The sequence below is a fragment of the Pholcus phalangioides genome, unplaced genomic scaffold, assembly GCF_987345545.1.
Source record: "Pholcus phalangioides strain wild (caught in Gottingen) unplaced genomic scaffold, Ppha-v1.0 ptg000011l_1, whole genome shotgun sequence".
In the NCBI taxonomy this organism is placed as follows: domain Eukaryota; kingdom Metazoa; phylum Arthropoda; class Arachnida; order Araneae; family Pholcidae; genus Pholcus; species Pholcus phalangioides.
Window position 1 is genome coordinate 9,675,504 of NW_028301604.1, and position 18,694 is coordinate 9,694,197.

At 36.5% G+C, this 18,694-nt stretch overlaps 1 protein-coding gene across 3 annotated transcripts in view; it reads right to left on the reverse strand.

Moving 5' to 3' along the window:
* LOC149080025 (caveolin-1-like) overlaps positions 1–17,929 on the reverse strand; it is a 30,802-nt gene extending 12,873 nt beyond the window's left edge. The window contains exons 1-2 of one of the 3 annotated variants that reach the window (XM_089238960.1): positions 17,808–17,929; positions 3,061–3,425 (exon numbers count right to left, since the gene is read on the reverse strand). In XM_089238960.1, coding sequence (XP_089095086.1) covers positions 3,061–3,414 — 354 coding nt within the window. In that variant the 5' untranslated portion in view covers positions 3,415–3,425; positions 17,808–17,929. Of the gene's footprint in view, positions 1–3,060; positions 3,426–12,234; positions 12,315–17,775 lie in introns of those variants that run through there. The other 2 variants (XM_089238961.1, XM_089238962.1) reach the window with 2 other exon arrangements.
* Between the last annotated feature and the right edge of the window lie 765 nt (positions 17,930–18,694).

The window sequence follows — 18,694 nt, forward strand, 5'->3', positions numbered from 1 at the left end:
GTTCTTTTCACTTTTTTTTTGCGAGTACAAGCGTACTCATATGCGGCAGCAAAGCAATGGCGGCCAAGCCCCCGCCACACCACTTCAAAAACAACAAGGACCACGTGGATCTGGCAGATAGCGCATTCCTTGGGAAGGGCCCCTGAAGGGATGACGTCTGTTTAACGTCCTTGAGTGTTATTCATTTTCTAAGTCAAAACCACATTGTACATGCAAAACTTCCATCCTGGAAAGTTGTGTCCAATGCGTCCGTTTTTCTTTCTGCATTCTTGTATATGAAGTGTAGGAAAAACAATTGGTCACTGTAAAAATTGGTCTATCTCAGAAAGGACAAATCCTACGAACATAAAATTTTTAGGTATACAGTCTGGACTGGAGTTTGTGGTATCTCAGAGTGTTCCCAAGTAACTATTCTCCATGATGTTTTTTTTTTTTTTCAGAACTTCTTTTAAAGGAACTGTCGACAATTTCATTAATTCTCTCAGCATAATTTACTCATGGGTGCTCTATAGGGTTAAAATCACGGCTACGAGCAAATAGAAAGGCCATAACAGGCAAAATGTACAACGAGGTGGCCGAAAAGAGACTCCCACAAAATATGGATGTCAAATATATCTAAACAGCCACACAATAAAAGAGCAATCTCTCGAAAAACAATAATTATGATAAAATATAACACATTGTCCATAAAAAAATTTTATGGTTGTGTGTTCTCTCTTATCTAAGTATCACATCACATTTGATTCTAGTCGAAGTTTATCTGACTTCGTAATGTGAGCGAAATCACTAGTATATTAGAGAATTCCGTTCCTTGAAGTTTTAAGAGAAACAACTGGCAGAAAACTATCCATCAGCAAGTCTTGGTTGAACAGTCGTATTTATTCATCTATATCAGCGTTTTTCAACCTATGGTCCGCGAAGATGGCATAGGTGGACCGCACACACAGGCAGACTTCAATTCAATTTTAACTATGAGAAATTATTCAACTATTGCAATTGATATTAGCAATATCCACATGGGTTCAAATAAAAGATTTACCTCCATACTTATAGGATTACCATACCTCGTCCAGGAAAATGCAGGAAATTGCAATCCTAAATACCGGATGTCACTAGTACCAAAAAAATGCATTAACGACAAATGTGCTGCAAATTACGGCTAAAATGGGTGAAGTGTAGGGGGTAATAAATAGCTAATACAAATCACAGTAAAGAAAAATGTATTTCAAGAAAAAACATTCAAATGGCTATTATGACCATATTTTTATTTGAGAAAAATAAGGGTAATGGGATCTCTCTCTCTCTCTCTTAACATACAGTGAAAAACGGCACGTCATCAATTGTCATTAAAAAGATTGCCATAAGTCGGCAAAATCCCTATTTGTACTTAAAATCGATGAGAAATTGAGGAAAAAAACGTTGAACTGAACTGTATATTTTGCCATAATTATCATATACAAGTTATGAAAACGCTGTTTATTTACGATTTTAGAAAAATTACAAATTCAAATAAGCACCGTTGGAAAAACAGGACAAAAGTATAAAAAAAAATTCAAAGCAACTGAAAATAAAGGAATGTCCCGTAATACGGAACGTTCAGTGACCCGTCGAATTGTTTCAGACATTTTACTGGTCCTTGGGTCCAGAAAGGTTGAGAAACGCTGATCTATGTGTATTTAACTGTTTCACTTTTCCCACCATCTGCAAAAGCAGTTTAAGCCACCTTCGAATTGTCATTTTAAAAACAAAAATGATTTTTTCGCTGATGACAAAATAGTGTTGTCCGACGAGACAATGTTTAATCTGGATAGGCCAGATGGTTTGTATATCACTGGCGTGATAGACGCTCAGTTATCAAAACGATAATTCGAAGGTGGCTCTACATGGACCTGGTCGCTTTTTGCAACTGATGGAACAAATCTAATAAGAACAAATCAATAATCTAAAATCTAATAATGCTGGTGGACAAGTTTTTACCAGTTACATTTCCTAACTTCACGAATATTGCAATATGTTAATGCTCTCGTAAAAATTTTGAAGCCGGCTAAACTTTGGTTAGAAGGCACTGACGATCAAATCCATTGAATGACCCTGTGGAAAGCAAAATCAAAAATTTCATGTTTGTAGAATTTCCTGATAGATTATTTTTATGTAGCGACTTCATAATTTGTTTCAGGACTGCATATCCAAAGCTAAGAATAAAATGGCTTCTAGAAAAGAAAGATGATGATGTTCGTAATTAAAGCACCCCGTCAACACTCCCATTCTTAATAACACCTTTTTTCTTGAAACTGAAATTGAGAACAAAATAAAAACCTAATTAAGAACTGATTATTGGCCATCTCTCTCGTGGTTTGGCTTAACAAGTTAACCGTTGAATAATAATTACCTTGAAATCCACCGTTTATCATGAATACATTAAAATTTAATGATGGCGCCACTTTTATAAGACAGATTACGCTATGAAAAACAAGGTGTTTACGATATGAACCGTTTAAACTCTCAACGAAATGATAGATCATCACGATTCGAAAATATCAACCTTCACGGGCTTCCTTTCGTTTATCGATGACGTATAAAAAATGAGAAGATGCTTTTACTGGTCTTGGAATAGGTTTGTTGTTTTCTCCGGAAGTCAAAGGACCGGCGCACAATCTCGATACCCTGAGAAATTTGATTTTACGTCTAGACTATTCACGTATGACTCAAGGCAGTGCCATCTCCAAGAAATTAAAAACAAAGATTTTTGTTTAAATATCATATGATGTTTTGATCCACCCAACCTCGTGATATTTTGACTGGAAAGAGTTGACCGTGGCGCCAGAAAATTATTCATTTTGACAAGATTCCCACAAAAGCTAAGCGTTAGACCCAATTTACTTTCTCATGGATGAGAAATTAACATAAATCGACCAGGACGGCTTTTTCATCTGAGAAAAAAAAAAAATCGAATGAATGAGATAAATGTTACGCGTAAATGCTCTGATGGCAGACCTTGAACATATCAAAAATACTTCATCAAGTAATTTTTTTTTCAATAAGGAAGATAAGTGAACCAACCTGGACATGTTCGTTGACATTGCGGTCATCTCTATCCAGCAAGTTCAATCCGGCTGTCAGTCGTTCGGCAAGAGGCACAGTATTCGATTGTTTTTCTTCCTTTTCTTTCTTTTTCTTCTCTTTCTTTTCTTTTTTTTCTTTCTTCTTGGCAGCTTTTTCATCCTTAGCTTCATCTTTGTCCTTATTTTCATCTTTGGCATTTTCTTCGGAGGATCGAGTCTCCATTTCGATGGCCACTTTGACGTCTCCTCCCTTCAGATCGACTTCTTCGGTTCCTTCTAGAAGAGGAAGACTCGATTCGTTCAAATCGGATTTCGATCCTGAACGGGAGCTTTTCTCTTTAGCGTTTTCCATTTGCAATCAGTCTGTCAATAGAAAGAGAGAGAAAACAAAGACATCGAATTTAAATCAAAGTTTTCAGAAAGTTTGCTGCCAACAAGGAAACATATTTCCTGGATATTATATTCGCCTCAGCATAATATGCAGAAAATATCTATTTCCTTGATATCTTGGGCTGAGAAAAAAAGAGAAAAAGCCGTCTATCTGTTTGGTCTATCATGTTGACAGTACTATATCCAGTAGAACCTCATTATAATGGTATATTAATCAGTAAATATGACTAATGGTGGTTAAAGGTTGTCTGCTTTAATGAAAGGGAAGGCACTTTTTCACTTGGAAAAAGTGAAATAACTGACCCATTTCCAGATCACTTGAGTGACCAACAGCACAATTCCAGATCACTTAAGTGACCCGTGGCGCATTTGCAGACAATTTAAATGACCCACGGCACAACTCCAGATCACTTGAGTGACCCGTGGTAAGTTTTAGAGCAAGCACACAGATCACTCAAGAGGTCTGCGCTGCCTGATCACTTAATTAAGTGGCCCGCGACGAATTTTTGAATCAATGAAGTGGCCCGCACTGTTCTAAAAGTTGAGCACTCTTGGTGTATATCTATGAAAGTACAGTGGTTAGCTATGAAAAGTGTTTATGTACTATATATCAAATAAAAGAAACAGCCTTCAACATAGGTTGAATTGAAAAAGATGTGTGTACGTATACACTGCATTAATCTTAATTTTTCTGGCTGGCCAGAGGTGTGAGTCATTCAGCGCATTTATGTTTATGCAAAACAACATAACAATAAATGTTTAATCGCTTGCTCAGAAAAATAAACTCGTCAGATAAAAATAAACAGCCTTTACTATATTACTACAGTTTTTTAGCTGTCCGTTATAATGAGGTTATATTGTAGCTTCTAATTTAACAATCAATCGTAAGGAGACAAAATTATCAAATAATATACCGAACATTAGACCATACACATACATGCTTAACACATGACCCTCAGCAGAGTCACTTGATGAGGCACACGAACTCAAACCTAACGTCATAATTAATATGAGTTAGTAATAACTGATATTTAACCTGAAACAGAGTCCCTTGTTAACCCATATTTGACCAAATATTGAAGAAATCAAAATTCTTTCATGAAATTCTCATTCTATGAAAATTCAAAATTTGATTTATATTGCTTCAAGTGGTACTGAAAAAATAGCATATCTTTAATCTTAATTTTTAAATATTAAAGTAAGCAAAAGAAATGCTTATAAATGCACCATGATCATTTGAAACTGCTGTTCTATATATAGGACGATGGCGCCAAAAATGTGGGTTTTAGCTATTTTTTCTTCCAATCAAGGTATTCTGACTGGAACTTCTCATAGTTTTTACTATTATGGATGCCCTGGTAAAAACTGCATCAAATCCAACGGATATCGACCCCTACCCAAGGAAAATCACAATTCTCAGGTATACCACCTGGAGTTAGGACCGGCTCGAAAGCAATTAAAATTTAACTCGTGAAATGTCTTTTCCATTCTTTTCTAATCAATAAAAAGAGCAGCAATGTGTGAGTTAGTAGCATGAGTTCAAATTTCATGTTTTGGAATTTACCGCACTTAATTCCCAATAGCAGGACGATATGAGGAGGATAGTTATGATACGATGCAGAGAACCAGCGATAAATTTCTATCAGTTAATTTTATATAATTTTATGAATAATACTGTTTTTTCTGTACTGACAGAGAAATTGAATCCAATTTCTTGGTAAGTCAGGAGGAATTTAAATACTATGCGAATGGATAAATTAAAGTCAATCAACCTCAAGTGAAGAAAAGTGGGCACAAGCATTGGCCATTTCTATTGGTGCTTTAAGGAGCATCAGGTTGAAAATGCTGTTGTAAAGTTTAAGATTCTTTGCACCCATCTTACTCCTCTCATCTTCAACTCTGATAGACATTTTACAACGTTATCCAAGTATGTATTACCAGATAGAAAAAGAAAATGGTGGAGTGAGCCACTCATTCACTTGAAGAACGGTTACGTCGTTTTCCCATAGGTATTTTACTATGCCGTACTTTTTCTCTACTTTTCGTATCTTCCCCCATCGTTTTACTTAAGAGAGAGAGAGAGAAAACCAACAGCAGAAGCAGGAGTTTTGAAGAAGAAATAAGAACCAAGATAAAAGAAAAATAACTCATAAATGTGGTAAAGATCGAGGGGTACGTTCGTAAAATATAAGAAGGGCTCATTGTTTCCGCCGTCACCATCATATCCACTTCACGAAGATGAGGAAATGTGCTTTTGCTCTGTTTGCCCTAATTTTTTTTTTCTCTCTATCCATGAACCACACAATAATTGTTTTTTATGGGATTTCTTTGAGAATGGGGAACCACAGACAAATGGGGTAAGGTTAAAACAAATGGGGCGGTTGTTCTTTTTTCAAAACCTCAACCTGCAGCTGCACGGCTAAGATTGTAACAGTATCGTTTGCTTACGTTGTTAAGTACCGTATATCGTGAAGTTTGTTGATATACATCTTTCCCGTTTAGAGGAATAAAAATACAAGTATTATATCCCTCTTAACGTTATTGGATATCTAGCAAAATCATCAATACAAGTTAGAACGCAAGTAAACAACGTTGGAAAAAAATGCAATTAGTTACAAAGTAGGAAAAAAAAATCAATGAAGTCTCAGTTCGAAGGTCACATCTCAGTTGGATTAGTTGGATTTTTTGGTAACTATAGTTGCGTCTTCACCGTTGTGCCAATCTTATGTTTAAACAAAATTAAAATTGCACACACACACAATGAATAGTTCATTTCATCAGAGAGGATTATCAATATTAGAGGCTTTGAGAAAAACTTAAGCATCAATGGTAAACTAAAACTCGGTATGAAATCATTTTCATAAACTATTCGTGGCATTTATTAACCCACATGATACGTTTCCTAGAAATATTGCATTATTCATGAAATTTTTCCCCACTTGCATAAAAAACTTTAAGCAGCAGCTGATGCGATAGATACGCACTTTATCTCAGACTAGAAATTTGATGACATTCGACCGTGCAACTCTACAAGGACAAGAACGTGTTAAAGAAGCTACCATTTTTTTCGATTCATTTACCTTGGAAATACCGATGGTATATAATAATGTAGATTGGAGAATTCCGTGGAGAGAGAGAGAAGAGATGGGCAAAGTTTTTTTTAGAGGTATTTTTAACGTTATCATCTATCATATAATCTACGATATCCTCTTAAAAGCATTTATAAACACAGAAAAAAAAAAATGCTTGATAAATTTCAGTCGTGTCCGAACAAGCATTCGTTAAGATATAGTGGTACAAGTTCAATGAAATTAAAATAGTAAAACAAGTTTCTGAATGAATGAAAAAAAGAAAAGAAGATTCATATGAGTCCTTGAGCAGCATCCTGTTTCTTTTCCAATGGCGGCACTAAAAAACCTCCCCGCGTTAAACTGTAACCGATTCCCTTCGTATATTAGATAATATCTTGAGATATCTACTACATACAGTGTATGCAATTCAGTAGAAGGGCGAAAAAATTTTTTTTTTCTTTTTCATAACATAGACAAGGGGTCGTAAGATGTACCGACGAAGTAAAGAAGCTGTTTACCGATCTGAGTTTCTGCCCTCACCTATTCAATGTTCGGGAACGAAGAATTGCAAATATTTCGCCCCGTAAACTCCTCAAAGAAGGGGAACACAAAGGAAGGATACGACCTCACTGGAAATTTCTCCTCTACTATGAATATTATAGAAGGGGTCGGTGTTTCATTGTTATAACATACCGCTGCTGACTTCTCACTCGTATACCGTTCTCTCAAGTATTTTTCCTTCCCTTATCCCCGACCGAGGTCGTGAGGCCAAATTTTTCTGTAATAAAGAATATAAGCACGGTTATAGACCGCGAAGTTCAACAACTATCAGATACGATAGGCTTTGCCACTGATTATTTTTGACACGTCACGTGCCATAGCAATATTCATGAAAAAAAATACTTTCTAAAAAATGCTGTATTTGTCTAGCTAAACTTTTTTCTTAATGATTTTGTAGTTTTCGTGTTGTGATTTCAAAGTCTCGACTTGAATATGGATATCAAAAACGTATTAGAAATCAACTTAAAAGTAATCGCAGGTTCCTACCGCTCTCTCTCAGAAGATATTTCAATGTCCTAATATTCTGAGATATTTACCACAACGAAAAGCCGATGCTATCTTATATGTGATGATACTACCCGTGTGTTTTCACCATTTTTTTCATTACCTGTTTTTCTCCCTCCGATCAGTCGGGAAGGTGAGAAGGTTCATAAAGGTCAACCCCAAAACTACCCTAAGCCCCTCTTTTTTTTTTAAATAAAATGTTACCTATATAAGGGCAGAACGCCCAAAATACTTACATTATACCCGAGGCAAGAATTTGATGATTGACTCCATCTTAGAAGCAAGAGATTTTTTTTGAGAAAAATAAAAAAGTCGGAAATTATTACTTATACATGCGCGGGGACTAGCTTATTGCTTTTCGTCACTCAACTCTCGTAATTAGCTAATTATTCGAGAGTTGAAAAGAACCATAAATAAACAGAACTGTAAAGTTAACCATTTTTTTTTTGCATTAATTATAATTTCTCTGTCATGAGCCCAGACGAAGTAAGAGACTTGTCTCATCCTCCGGGTCTGGTCTCGTATTTCAGGCCTGTAGTGCTTCAGCGATAAGACCAACTTCAGCTGTTTCGAATAAATCATCACTGAGGCACGAAAGGGACACCGTACAGACAGTGTGATGGGCGCGACAAGGAATAATCTCACTCCGGACCACCATTCTAGGGGTTTTTAAAGAGTAAAACTCACCTCTGGATGAGATACGGTGCCAAGAGCCAAGAACTATGAATGTCTTCTTTATTCGGACATAAATTTCGTCCATGTGAAACAAATATTTTACATAAAAGTAATAAATTATAACAACAAACTGAATGATGCAAATAGTGTCTTCTTTGTCGACAGGATTTAGTTTTTTCTTACCGGGACAAAAGATCCCAATGCGTTGAACCATATGCTAATCAGATTATATGGATCATTCTTAATTGTATTCAATACCATGAAAATATTCGTTTCAAGTTAGGCGAAATGTTGAACATGTCTAAGAAAAAGAGACAAAAACGCAAGTCAAAGAGGGATCAAAGCATCGTGGGCGAAGTAACTGGAAACGACAAGAAGGTTATTCAAATTAAGAGCAGCTGTCGCCTTACATACCAATGCAAGAGCCATGATCCACTCGGTTTAAAACTTGAAGGGAATATATCTGTGTAAGTAATCGTAATCATACTCCAAATGTCATGAGATCAGTGATTGCGGAGACAAGTGGGCGTTCAAATTTGTACAAGGGTTTGTCTGGTCTGTTTTTGATTGGAATGATTAAGGGTCACTTGTTCCATTTGCATACGTATCCATCTCAGTTCATCATCATCTAATTTTCAAGATTTATCTTACACAAAGATTATTTTACGGGAATTTTTTCATTCAAGATTATGGGATATCATGAACTTTGATTCAAAAAAACAAAATATATCAACTGTTGGTGGTGCACCAGAAAAATAACACATTATAAAGGAGAAATAATTGTAAAAAGTTCATCTTTCAACTCTTATCGATATTCCATACGCTAATGACTTACTGAATCCAGGATGTGACTACTGAAAATTTGTATAACAATAACTCTAATAATGGAAAATTTAGGAAAAAAATGACCAAACAAACTTAATAGTTTGGCTTTAAGGACCATTTTCTTGTGAGACCTGTTGCTCTCGTCCTCCATCAGTAACGTACTTTATGGAGAGCCAGGTTACAATAAACAATTTCTTTTTGTTCGGTGGGTTCGAGACACGCCCACCTTCATTTTGGCAAGATATACCACATGATTAATTTTGAGAGACGATGTCAGAGTGCTTTTGGCTTTTCATTTATGATGCTTCTAATTGTTTTTCTTTATAGTTTTGCAAATAAGACACGCTATACACCTCATTCAACGGGCTCATTTATATGCACCGGTTACAAAATCGCCTCACAAATAACGCTTCGAACTTCGATAATTGTTATAGTATTTTTTCACCGTGATTGATGGCTTCTCTAGATTTAATGGGGGGGGGGGGACTGTAAAGTATTCTACTGTAAGGCCATGTTCGCGCCACGTTAACAAAATAGCTCGACCTTTTAAACTTCAAACGGTCCTGCCTCAACACAACGATCGAGTATATCTAATTAAAGTGGCACGGAATGATTGAGGAGTTCTCTAAGGAGTGGGAGAAACCAATAGCTATTCACGAGAACACGTAAACATCGTGATCCGGAATACGAAACTGAGCTGATGTACCATAACCACCATAACCATTTCCTTAGCACATATCTGATCAGATTTTCGTGGTCATCGTTGAATGAAGAGTTAAAGGTCTAGGGCAGGTATCTTTAACCTGTTGATCGCGAGCACCATTAATGCTCATTGAAACAATCGAAAGTGCTCGATGCTTCAGTCAAATTTCGTGCGCGTGAAGTCTTCATCGACACCTAAATGATATCATTCCATTTTGGGATTCATTTAGCGTTAAGCTAATGTGAGTTTGAGCATGCGTCGACTTCGACAAATTCAGTTTTTACTGACCGACTCACCATGATTCTTTTCACTGCCAAGGTCAGGGCCGTCGCATGACTTCTCGGGAACCATGCGGTAGACTTTTTCTTGGGTTCCCCTTGAAATAGTTATGCTCAGAAAAAGCAGGGGTTTGCCCCCCCCCCCTCCTTCTTCTCTCATTTTGCAGATTAGTTGAAACAAGTAACTGTTAAAGTTTTTAGCAAAATAAGTGTTAATTTATTTTGGGGCATCATCCGGCTCGGGATCCGGGACGTTGCCCCGGTTACCATAGCCAGTTATGGGCCTGGCGAAGGCCTATTCCACGGAGAACGCACAGTTTAGAGTCGATCTCAAAAAGGTGGACAAAGCTGAGACATTCATGTCTGCTAGGTGGCATTGGGTACAGTGGAACATCGGTTAACGAGCTTAATTCATTCCGCCAATGGTGCTTGTTATCTTTTATAATCACTCGTACATCGAATCAAACTTCCCCATGGGAAATAATGGAAACTCGGATAATTCGGCTGTACAATTATTCATTCACATAAAAATGGCTAATGAAAACGGCATTGAATCAATAAAAGCGAAAACCCATCAGCTAAGTTGTGATAGAGTGAAAATAAATATAAACAAAGCGTAAAAGTTTTTGCTCGTAATGCGAATCATCGTTCGTTAACCGAGTCAAAATTTGTTCAAAATCTTTGCTCGTTAACCGAAGTTCCACTGTACACACATTCGAACTGTAATATGGCTTGAGAATTTCCTGCTAAACTACGCGACAAGAATTTTCTATGACAGAGGTGGGAAAAAAGGTATGCAATCCATCAATTTTATGATTTTTATTTGTACGCATCCAGGGCCGTATTCGCACTTGGTCACACTCGGGCAGTGTGTGTGGGGGAAGGGGGGAGGCTTTAGATGCATTGGAGCCCCCTGGTAATCGTATACCACCGTTTCTCAACCTATGGTCCGTGACGAGGGCATAGGTGGTCCGCAGGTAGACTTGATAATTTGATTCTAACTGAATGAAAAATTGTTCAATTATTGTAATTGATGTTACTAATATCTATATGGCTTTAAATAAAAATTCTATCTTCATACTTAGGTTCACCATACCTCATCAAGGAAGATGTGAGAAATAGCGGTCTTAAATACAGGATATCACTGATTGTGCAGTCAAAAGATGTAATTTATGAGAAATTTGCTAATTACTACAAAAATGGCTAAAGGGTGGGGGAAATAAGCGGCTGCTACACATAGTAAACAAAAATACAATATATTTGACGAAAAAACATTCGAATAAATGATAATTTCAGGATGAAATGATTATTATTGAGAGAAATAAGGGAAACTGGGATCAAAAAAATACTGTAAAATACGGGACGTCGACAATTGCCATCAAAGAAACGTTGCTATAAGTCGGCAAAATTCCTAACTGTAATTAAAATTAAGAAAAAAAATACTGAACCTGGCAAATACGTAAGATGAATATTTGTATTTATGGCCATAGTTATCATAAGAATTATGAAAACGCTTTTTATTCATGATTTTAAAACATAAATCTAAATAAGCATCGTTTAAGAAAACTGGAGAGTGTTTTATTGTATAAAACAATTCGGAGCAACTGAAAACATTGGAATGTCCCGTAATACGGGACACAAGTGGTCCGTCGAATTGTTTCAGACATTTTACTGGTCCTTGGGTTCAGAAAGGTGGAGAAACGCTGTCGTATACAAATTAGACTTACTTGCTTGAGGGCATCCATGATTCTATTAAGATACTATTAAAAAACGAACTACTGCAATGGGAGAAAATTTCTATTCGTTTTTTTTTTCTAGAGAAATAAAACATTCAAATTTAACCAAAAAAATTGAAAATGAACTTTCTGAGACGGAAAGCGGTCCTCATCTCCTAGCTGCCCTTCCTTTAATCCAAGACAATAATGGTTCTCACGACTCAAAGAAAAGTCGAGACTTGTAGTATCTTCAACAGTTTATTGGGTCTTCAGTGCCTTCCATTTCCCGATCCTCCAGCTTCTTCATTCACAGTATGCATATCCTATCTTAGTATCTTACCTAAAGTTCTTTATCCTTATGGAGTTTTATTTAACCAGTTAGTCACACACACAGGAACGATGACAACATTCTTCCAAAAATAAAAAAAAGCTCCATGTCAGAAAACATACCTGAGATCTCTGTGCTTAATACGCTCTGCCGAACGTACTTTAAGATACAGAAAAAACTTGCAGTAAGGGACCACAGTGGTAAAATGTACCACCACTCTCCTGAGGCGTTCCCTACAATTTACATTTTCGCCATGCAATTGAAATCGGCAAAATACAAGGCAAAGAAGGAAAGAAACCTTTGCATAAAGATGGCAGTATACCCTGTTTTTCATCCACCAGAGGGGAAACGATCAGCAAAGAATAGATTATATGTATAGAAGTGGGAAGTTCTTTTGAGCCACCTCCTACACTCTCACTTCTATTCCACCACAAAAAATTTAATGAGCCAAGGAAAGAAGGAGCAACCTATTATTGTGTATGAGGGGAGAGCAACATGAGCGACATGCTATTTCGTTTTTTTTACCTCTCTCCCCTATGGAATCTTCTAGTTTGGAAAGAAAAAAAATCCCATTGGGTCTGGAATTCTTTCATAAGACGTCGTCGTGACCTCCTTGTCCCCTTCTTTTTGGATCACCTTTTCCTTTTTTTTATTATCATTATTATTATTTCTCACAGCGTTTTTTCCCACGCAAGAGATGAATAATAATATTTTTAAGTTCTACCTTCAGCTGCTTAAGAAATAAAAATACACCGATGTAATATTAGTATAGATATTATGCACACACATAGACAACTTGCTCTGCTACTAAATGTTATTCCGCAACTGAATGATAAATGAAAGAAACTCGAGCCGTAATCGGAGACATTAATGATGAATATATACAGTATTTTTTTTAAATATTAATATATATTTTTTTGTACGCCGTCTCAACACCATCATGAACCCCCAGGCAAAGAGATACTCCGGGGGCTCTCCTCCTAGACTGGAAGTGGCAGTCACTCAAATTTAGAATCTTTTATGCTGTTATAAAATTATGCACTGCTATTTTATTTATTATTGTCTCATTATCATAAGGTCTCCCAACCTATGCGTTAAGACGGCCCAGCATACAGGTCGAGTTTCACGCAAACAATAAAGAATATTCGATACCTTCCTTGAATTTTCCAGTTGAGATAATATAATGATGACCTTCTGAATATCCGCTACTAAATGGTACTAAATTATGAGACGAAATCTAATCTAATCTAAATCTCTGTATGTTGTAAGTGAATAAATTGATTTGATTTGATTTGAAATTAAGTAAAACAAATATTCGTGAATTTTAAACTGTCTTAATAACTTGAGTATTATCAAATGAAAACGTCAGATTTTTTTTTCTTATTTTCAGCAATCTAATTCAAGATATCTGATATTATAATACAGTCATAGGCCACACAAGGATGAGACTGACTGGAGATCAAACCGAATTTTTAAAATTTTCGCACTCTTAATTCAATAGGAAATCAAGTGTTTCTCAAAGTGTGAGAGGCGTCGCGGCCCGGAGGCCTTCTTAAGAGTATCATGGGCCCCCGGGCCAAGTGGTTTTTCGGAGGCCCTACTTGGTAAATCCTAGAAAATTTCAACCAGATCTCATTTTTGTGAGACCCCGGGCCGTGCCCGGGTGGTTAAGACGGCACTGGCTGGAGATTGAATATCTCCAGCCAGTGCCGTCTTAACCACCCGTCTTAACTACCCCACTATTCAATTGTGTGCCTATTTGTGCTTTGTAGTGGTAATATATTTTCACATATTTGTAAGTGAAAATATTTACTAAATCCTTCTTGGGAGCCGCAGATGAACCATGAATAAGGTAAGTGAGCCGCGCGTGACCAAAGTTTGAGAACCACTGATGTAAGAGCTCTTTGGAAGTTCTGGCCTGGGGAAGTTCGTTCAAGTACGTGGGTGCAAAGCGAATACCGTGTTCATACTTCTAATCACACATACTATAAGGACTCAAAGTGTTCATCAGTCAATCTGTATGATCGATAAATTCCACTCTAAATTTCTGTAATCACATCTTGCAGCAAGGCCCCTAGGCTAGGATTTTTGTGGGGGCAGCCCCCAAGGCTGGACTTTTTACGGGGGCCCCTCCATAGTGAATTTATAGTATGAAAAGGCAAAAAAAAAAAGATGAAAACCGTCCGGAGCCCTGTCAGCCCAATCCTTGTGGGGGCCATGTCTGTAATATAAAAATTTAGAATCTAGTCAAGGCGATAGGCATACCTTGTGTTATATTTTTTGACAGTCATTTTTGTTTCAACCTACCCCAAAATTCTCATTATTTATGCGTAGATATATATAACCTACATTGGTCCAAATCTTCACACTATATATTTAGTATACTGTACATTAGTTTTTACCTTTTTTTCCCCTTGATTATTCTAATTGGATAAACGTGAATTTAATTTAAAAAAAGAATTAGAGGCACGACGGTGTTCATGAGTATTTATAGACTAGATATCTTCGACCAATTGCTTGAACACTTGGGTGCTCAATTAATCACTTCACCGACTCTCTATTAAAACTAATGAAATAAGGAGGAATTTTCTACTATCACTTCTATGATACAATTCATATTGTTGAGTTTCATTAAGAAAATACACATGCATCATCAAGAACTTGTACGTCGTACAAGCAACTTACTTGGCAAAAATGGTTTTTATTCATATTTATCTCCAATCCTTTTGTCTAATCAGCTGAGGAAAACAGCTGATTCTCTCTCCAGAGATTAAAAAAAAAAAATTGTTTTAAATATTTAACCTTGTGAAGTAAGTTAAGATTCTCAGAACGTACTTCATGAAAGTGAAAGTTCAAATTTTGAATTCTTTTCTGTTTTGCCACTAGCAAAAATATGGCAAAAAATATTTTTGCCGGGGTGGTTTTTTCCCATTGTTTTTACCACTATGGCAAAAACTTGACAATCCTGATATCAAGTACAAAACAAAATAGACACAAATATATATATATATATATATATATAATATTAAATAATAAATGCATAATTAAAATTCAGTATCTATCATTTAAAATTACCAATAATTTAATTTTCAATTAAAAACACCAATTTTACTTATTATGATGAATTTTGATAAAATTTATATTCGGAATATTCGGTATTCGGTCAAATCATTATTCGTCCCATCCCTACTAATAGATTGGATAAATTTTTTTTATGATTTTGATTAGTCGAATTGCAGCTTATGCATTTAAAAAAATTTTTTTTTTGTTAAATAAACTTTTAATAAAGTAAAGTAAATACTGCATGGTTGTGAAATCATCTTACAATAATAAGAGCTAAGGTTTGTTCTTTAGAAATAACATCCTTCGAAACCACTTAAAAGCAATTAAATGCTTTTCCGAATGCAAAACTTCCACCAGCTGGTCAATAAGTATGTAAACGTATAGGTCTGGAAACTGAAGAGAGCCACTCGAATTTTTTTTGCTTTCGATGAAGAATGAATACGAATGAATGCGAGACAAATATTTCTGAAAGATTTTGTCCTATTACAATCGAGCCCATTGGCGTACCCGGGGGTGGGGGGGGGGTTAGACTATAACACTAGATTATACTGTTATTTTGCAGGAAAAATCGTAAACCCCCCCCCCCCCCGAGAAGGAAAAAAAGTTGAACCCTTCCCCCCCCCCCCGAGTAAATTCTGCGTACGCCTATGATAGAACCTATTAATATTCATCAATGCACGGATGTTCTTATATACTGCACATTAGGGATATTTGGACAGCGCGTGCTAAATGATTTGGTAATCTGTCGTGAGACACTCGAGTAGTTTTGTGGTTGGTCGTGGTCCACACTGAGATGCTTCGCAGTTTTTAATTTTTCTATTTTAAATGGTTTAAAATAATAACCAGATTATAATAAATTTTTAGTGGGACCTATCTCTCCGCTGGGGTTTGCATGTGGTTTCCAGTAATGGCTCCCCTGGCACGTGCGAAAGGTTCAGCCAAAATGGGCTATAAAATTAGCTCAAAATACATTCATTTTTACTTCAACTGCTTAACAAAGATGTAACTTAAAATTCTATGATTTTATAATTTGTCACATGAAAAGAAATATAATGCCTTAAATAAACTCATACAGACAGGGCCACCTCAGAGGTCTTGACTGTTGTGCCAGACTCGACCCAGGCTCTGTCCCATGTGGGATATAAGCACATTACCCGTAGGGGTTGGACCACGCTGGAGAGAGGTCTTGACTGGTCTACCATGCTAATCTTCTTTGTATCGTTCCAATTTTAGTACTGTACATAGTACGTACTACTACCTACTAAGTGAATATGACCAGGGCCGTCTCAAGAGCATTGTGGGCCTCAGGCAAGTGATGTTCAGAGGCCGTTGTGTGACTGAAATTACCAGCCTGTCAGTTTAAATATTTGCCATCGAAAATCATAGTGGCAGATATTATAATCACGAGGGGTTCGCACGTTAAGACCGCACTGGATATGACTGATGTAGCAGACAGGACTTTGAGACCCCCCTCTCTTGGATTGATTTTCTATAAAATTGATAATGCAATAAATGAATGCAAGATTGAACCCCGGACCTCTATGTACAGTTCTTTCATGTCTGCATACAGCAATTGCAAACGGCTTCAAAAATACTTTTTTCACAGGGCTGTGAAATGTTTAAGCCCACGCCTTGAGCGGCCCGTTGACTGGCATTCCATAGTAAAAACAACTATTTGGGATTACCTTTATGAAATGAGGACTCGGTTTAGAAAGTATTTTAGCTGAAATTTTTCATGTTACTAACTCGCATTTTTATCAATTAATCATCGTGGTAGGTACGAGTCCTCGGCCATGGTATGTTTTGTAAACCCATCTAAAAAGTACTGTTTTTAATTTTTTTAGAAAGTCGAAAGACTGGAATCACAAAAATTCGGTAGTTTATGAAAACGTTCGGTCCAAAACGTAGGATTAGAAAATCAATTAAGAGAATCAATCGATCAAAGTACTAATTATAATCAAGAAAAGTTTCGAAACAACAAAAAGGAAGGATCATATTGCCGCTAAAACGGTGGACAGCCAACTACTGAAGATTATTTCTTTGACCACACCTCCTTCCATCAGTAGAATTACCATTCTGCGCATACAAAGATTGTAGTTTGCGCCGGGGAAATCAATAGCAATGAAACTGATCAATTTCAAGAAAAAGAATCGTCTTTGTGAAATAGCTTCAAAAAGAATTATATTCCGAAAATTCAAATTCACACAAAATTTCTTAAAAAAAAGTCGAATATTAATCAGGAATTAAACGCTTAAAAATAATTAATTGATCCGAAACACTTACTACAATCGGTGCCGTCAAAGTGTTTTTAGACCTGTGTGTGCTCGACTTGACTTTTATGTAGAAAATTTTGATTTCTAAATTAATTCTGAGGGTGCTCGGGCCCATGCTACAAAATATTGTGCTAGAGCACCCGCAACACCCCTGACTCCGACTACAATATATATATATTTCCATGCAACTAAAAATATCAGTAACAAAGTTCGCGTATACGACAAAAAAAAAAAAATAAATAAACACGTCATATTTTTTAACTATCATGAACGCTAAAAAATACACACTTACAAAAAAAATCGAAATGTAAATACTGTATTACTAACCAAAAAATGAAATCTATATAAATTCGACCAACCTTGTAATGAAGTTCTCTTTCCCGAAAATACGTTAAAAACACGGCGATGTATGTGAGAAGTGATTCTTCTTGTATGGCAGAATTTGTAATTTTAACTTTTGGTCCAACAGCTCTTGCCGAAGCTTATTTAGGTTTTGAACCGAACCCTTCCGAAGCGATGGTTGGCCGGTTTTGTCCACCAATAGAAATGGGAGTAGAGAAAGAAAGAAAAAAACGCCATTTTTTTTCTTTTCTTTCTTTTTCTGGTTTCACACCCTCTCATGCTTTTTGGTGGATGGTGTGGTTGGTTATCCCATGCCATAACCTTGCTAAAACGAAGCCTAACTCACCCCTACCACGGCCCCCTACAGTTCATTTCCCTCACCATCATCATCGTGTCACAAAATGAAGGTCTACTCTCTTCTTTTCCATTTGCCTTCCTTTTTTTTTTTTCCTTTTTACAGTTTCTAATCAAAAACAGCTTTCAAAAAAAACCCCCATTGACTTTCTTTCATCTCATCACTTTTTCTATTTGGAAAAACGCTGAAAAGAATTATAAACTATTTCCGAGCAAACGACCCTAAATATTAGGAACTCGCTGCTCAACACCTAAGATAAGAACAATATCTTAAAGACGATGGATAGTCGCTTTTTTTTCTTTCCCTTTTAAGAAATGATGTCCCGAAATTTACGGATTAGTTTAAAAATTATCTACCATAAAGAAACCGGAAGACATTTCATTTCTCTTCGATAGAATATTTTGTAAATGTGTCCACACACAGAGCCTGATTTGAGGAGGTACAAACGCACGGCCGTCTTAACAGCATCACGGGACCCTCGGACTAGGTGATGTTCTGCGGCCTTCTCTGGACCCTAGGGCAGACTTTTTCTTGGGGCCCCCTTGAAAG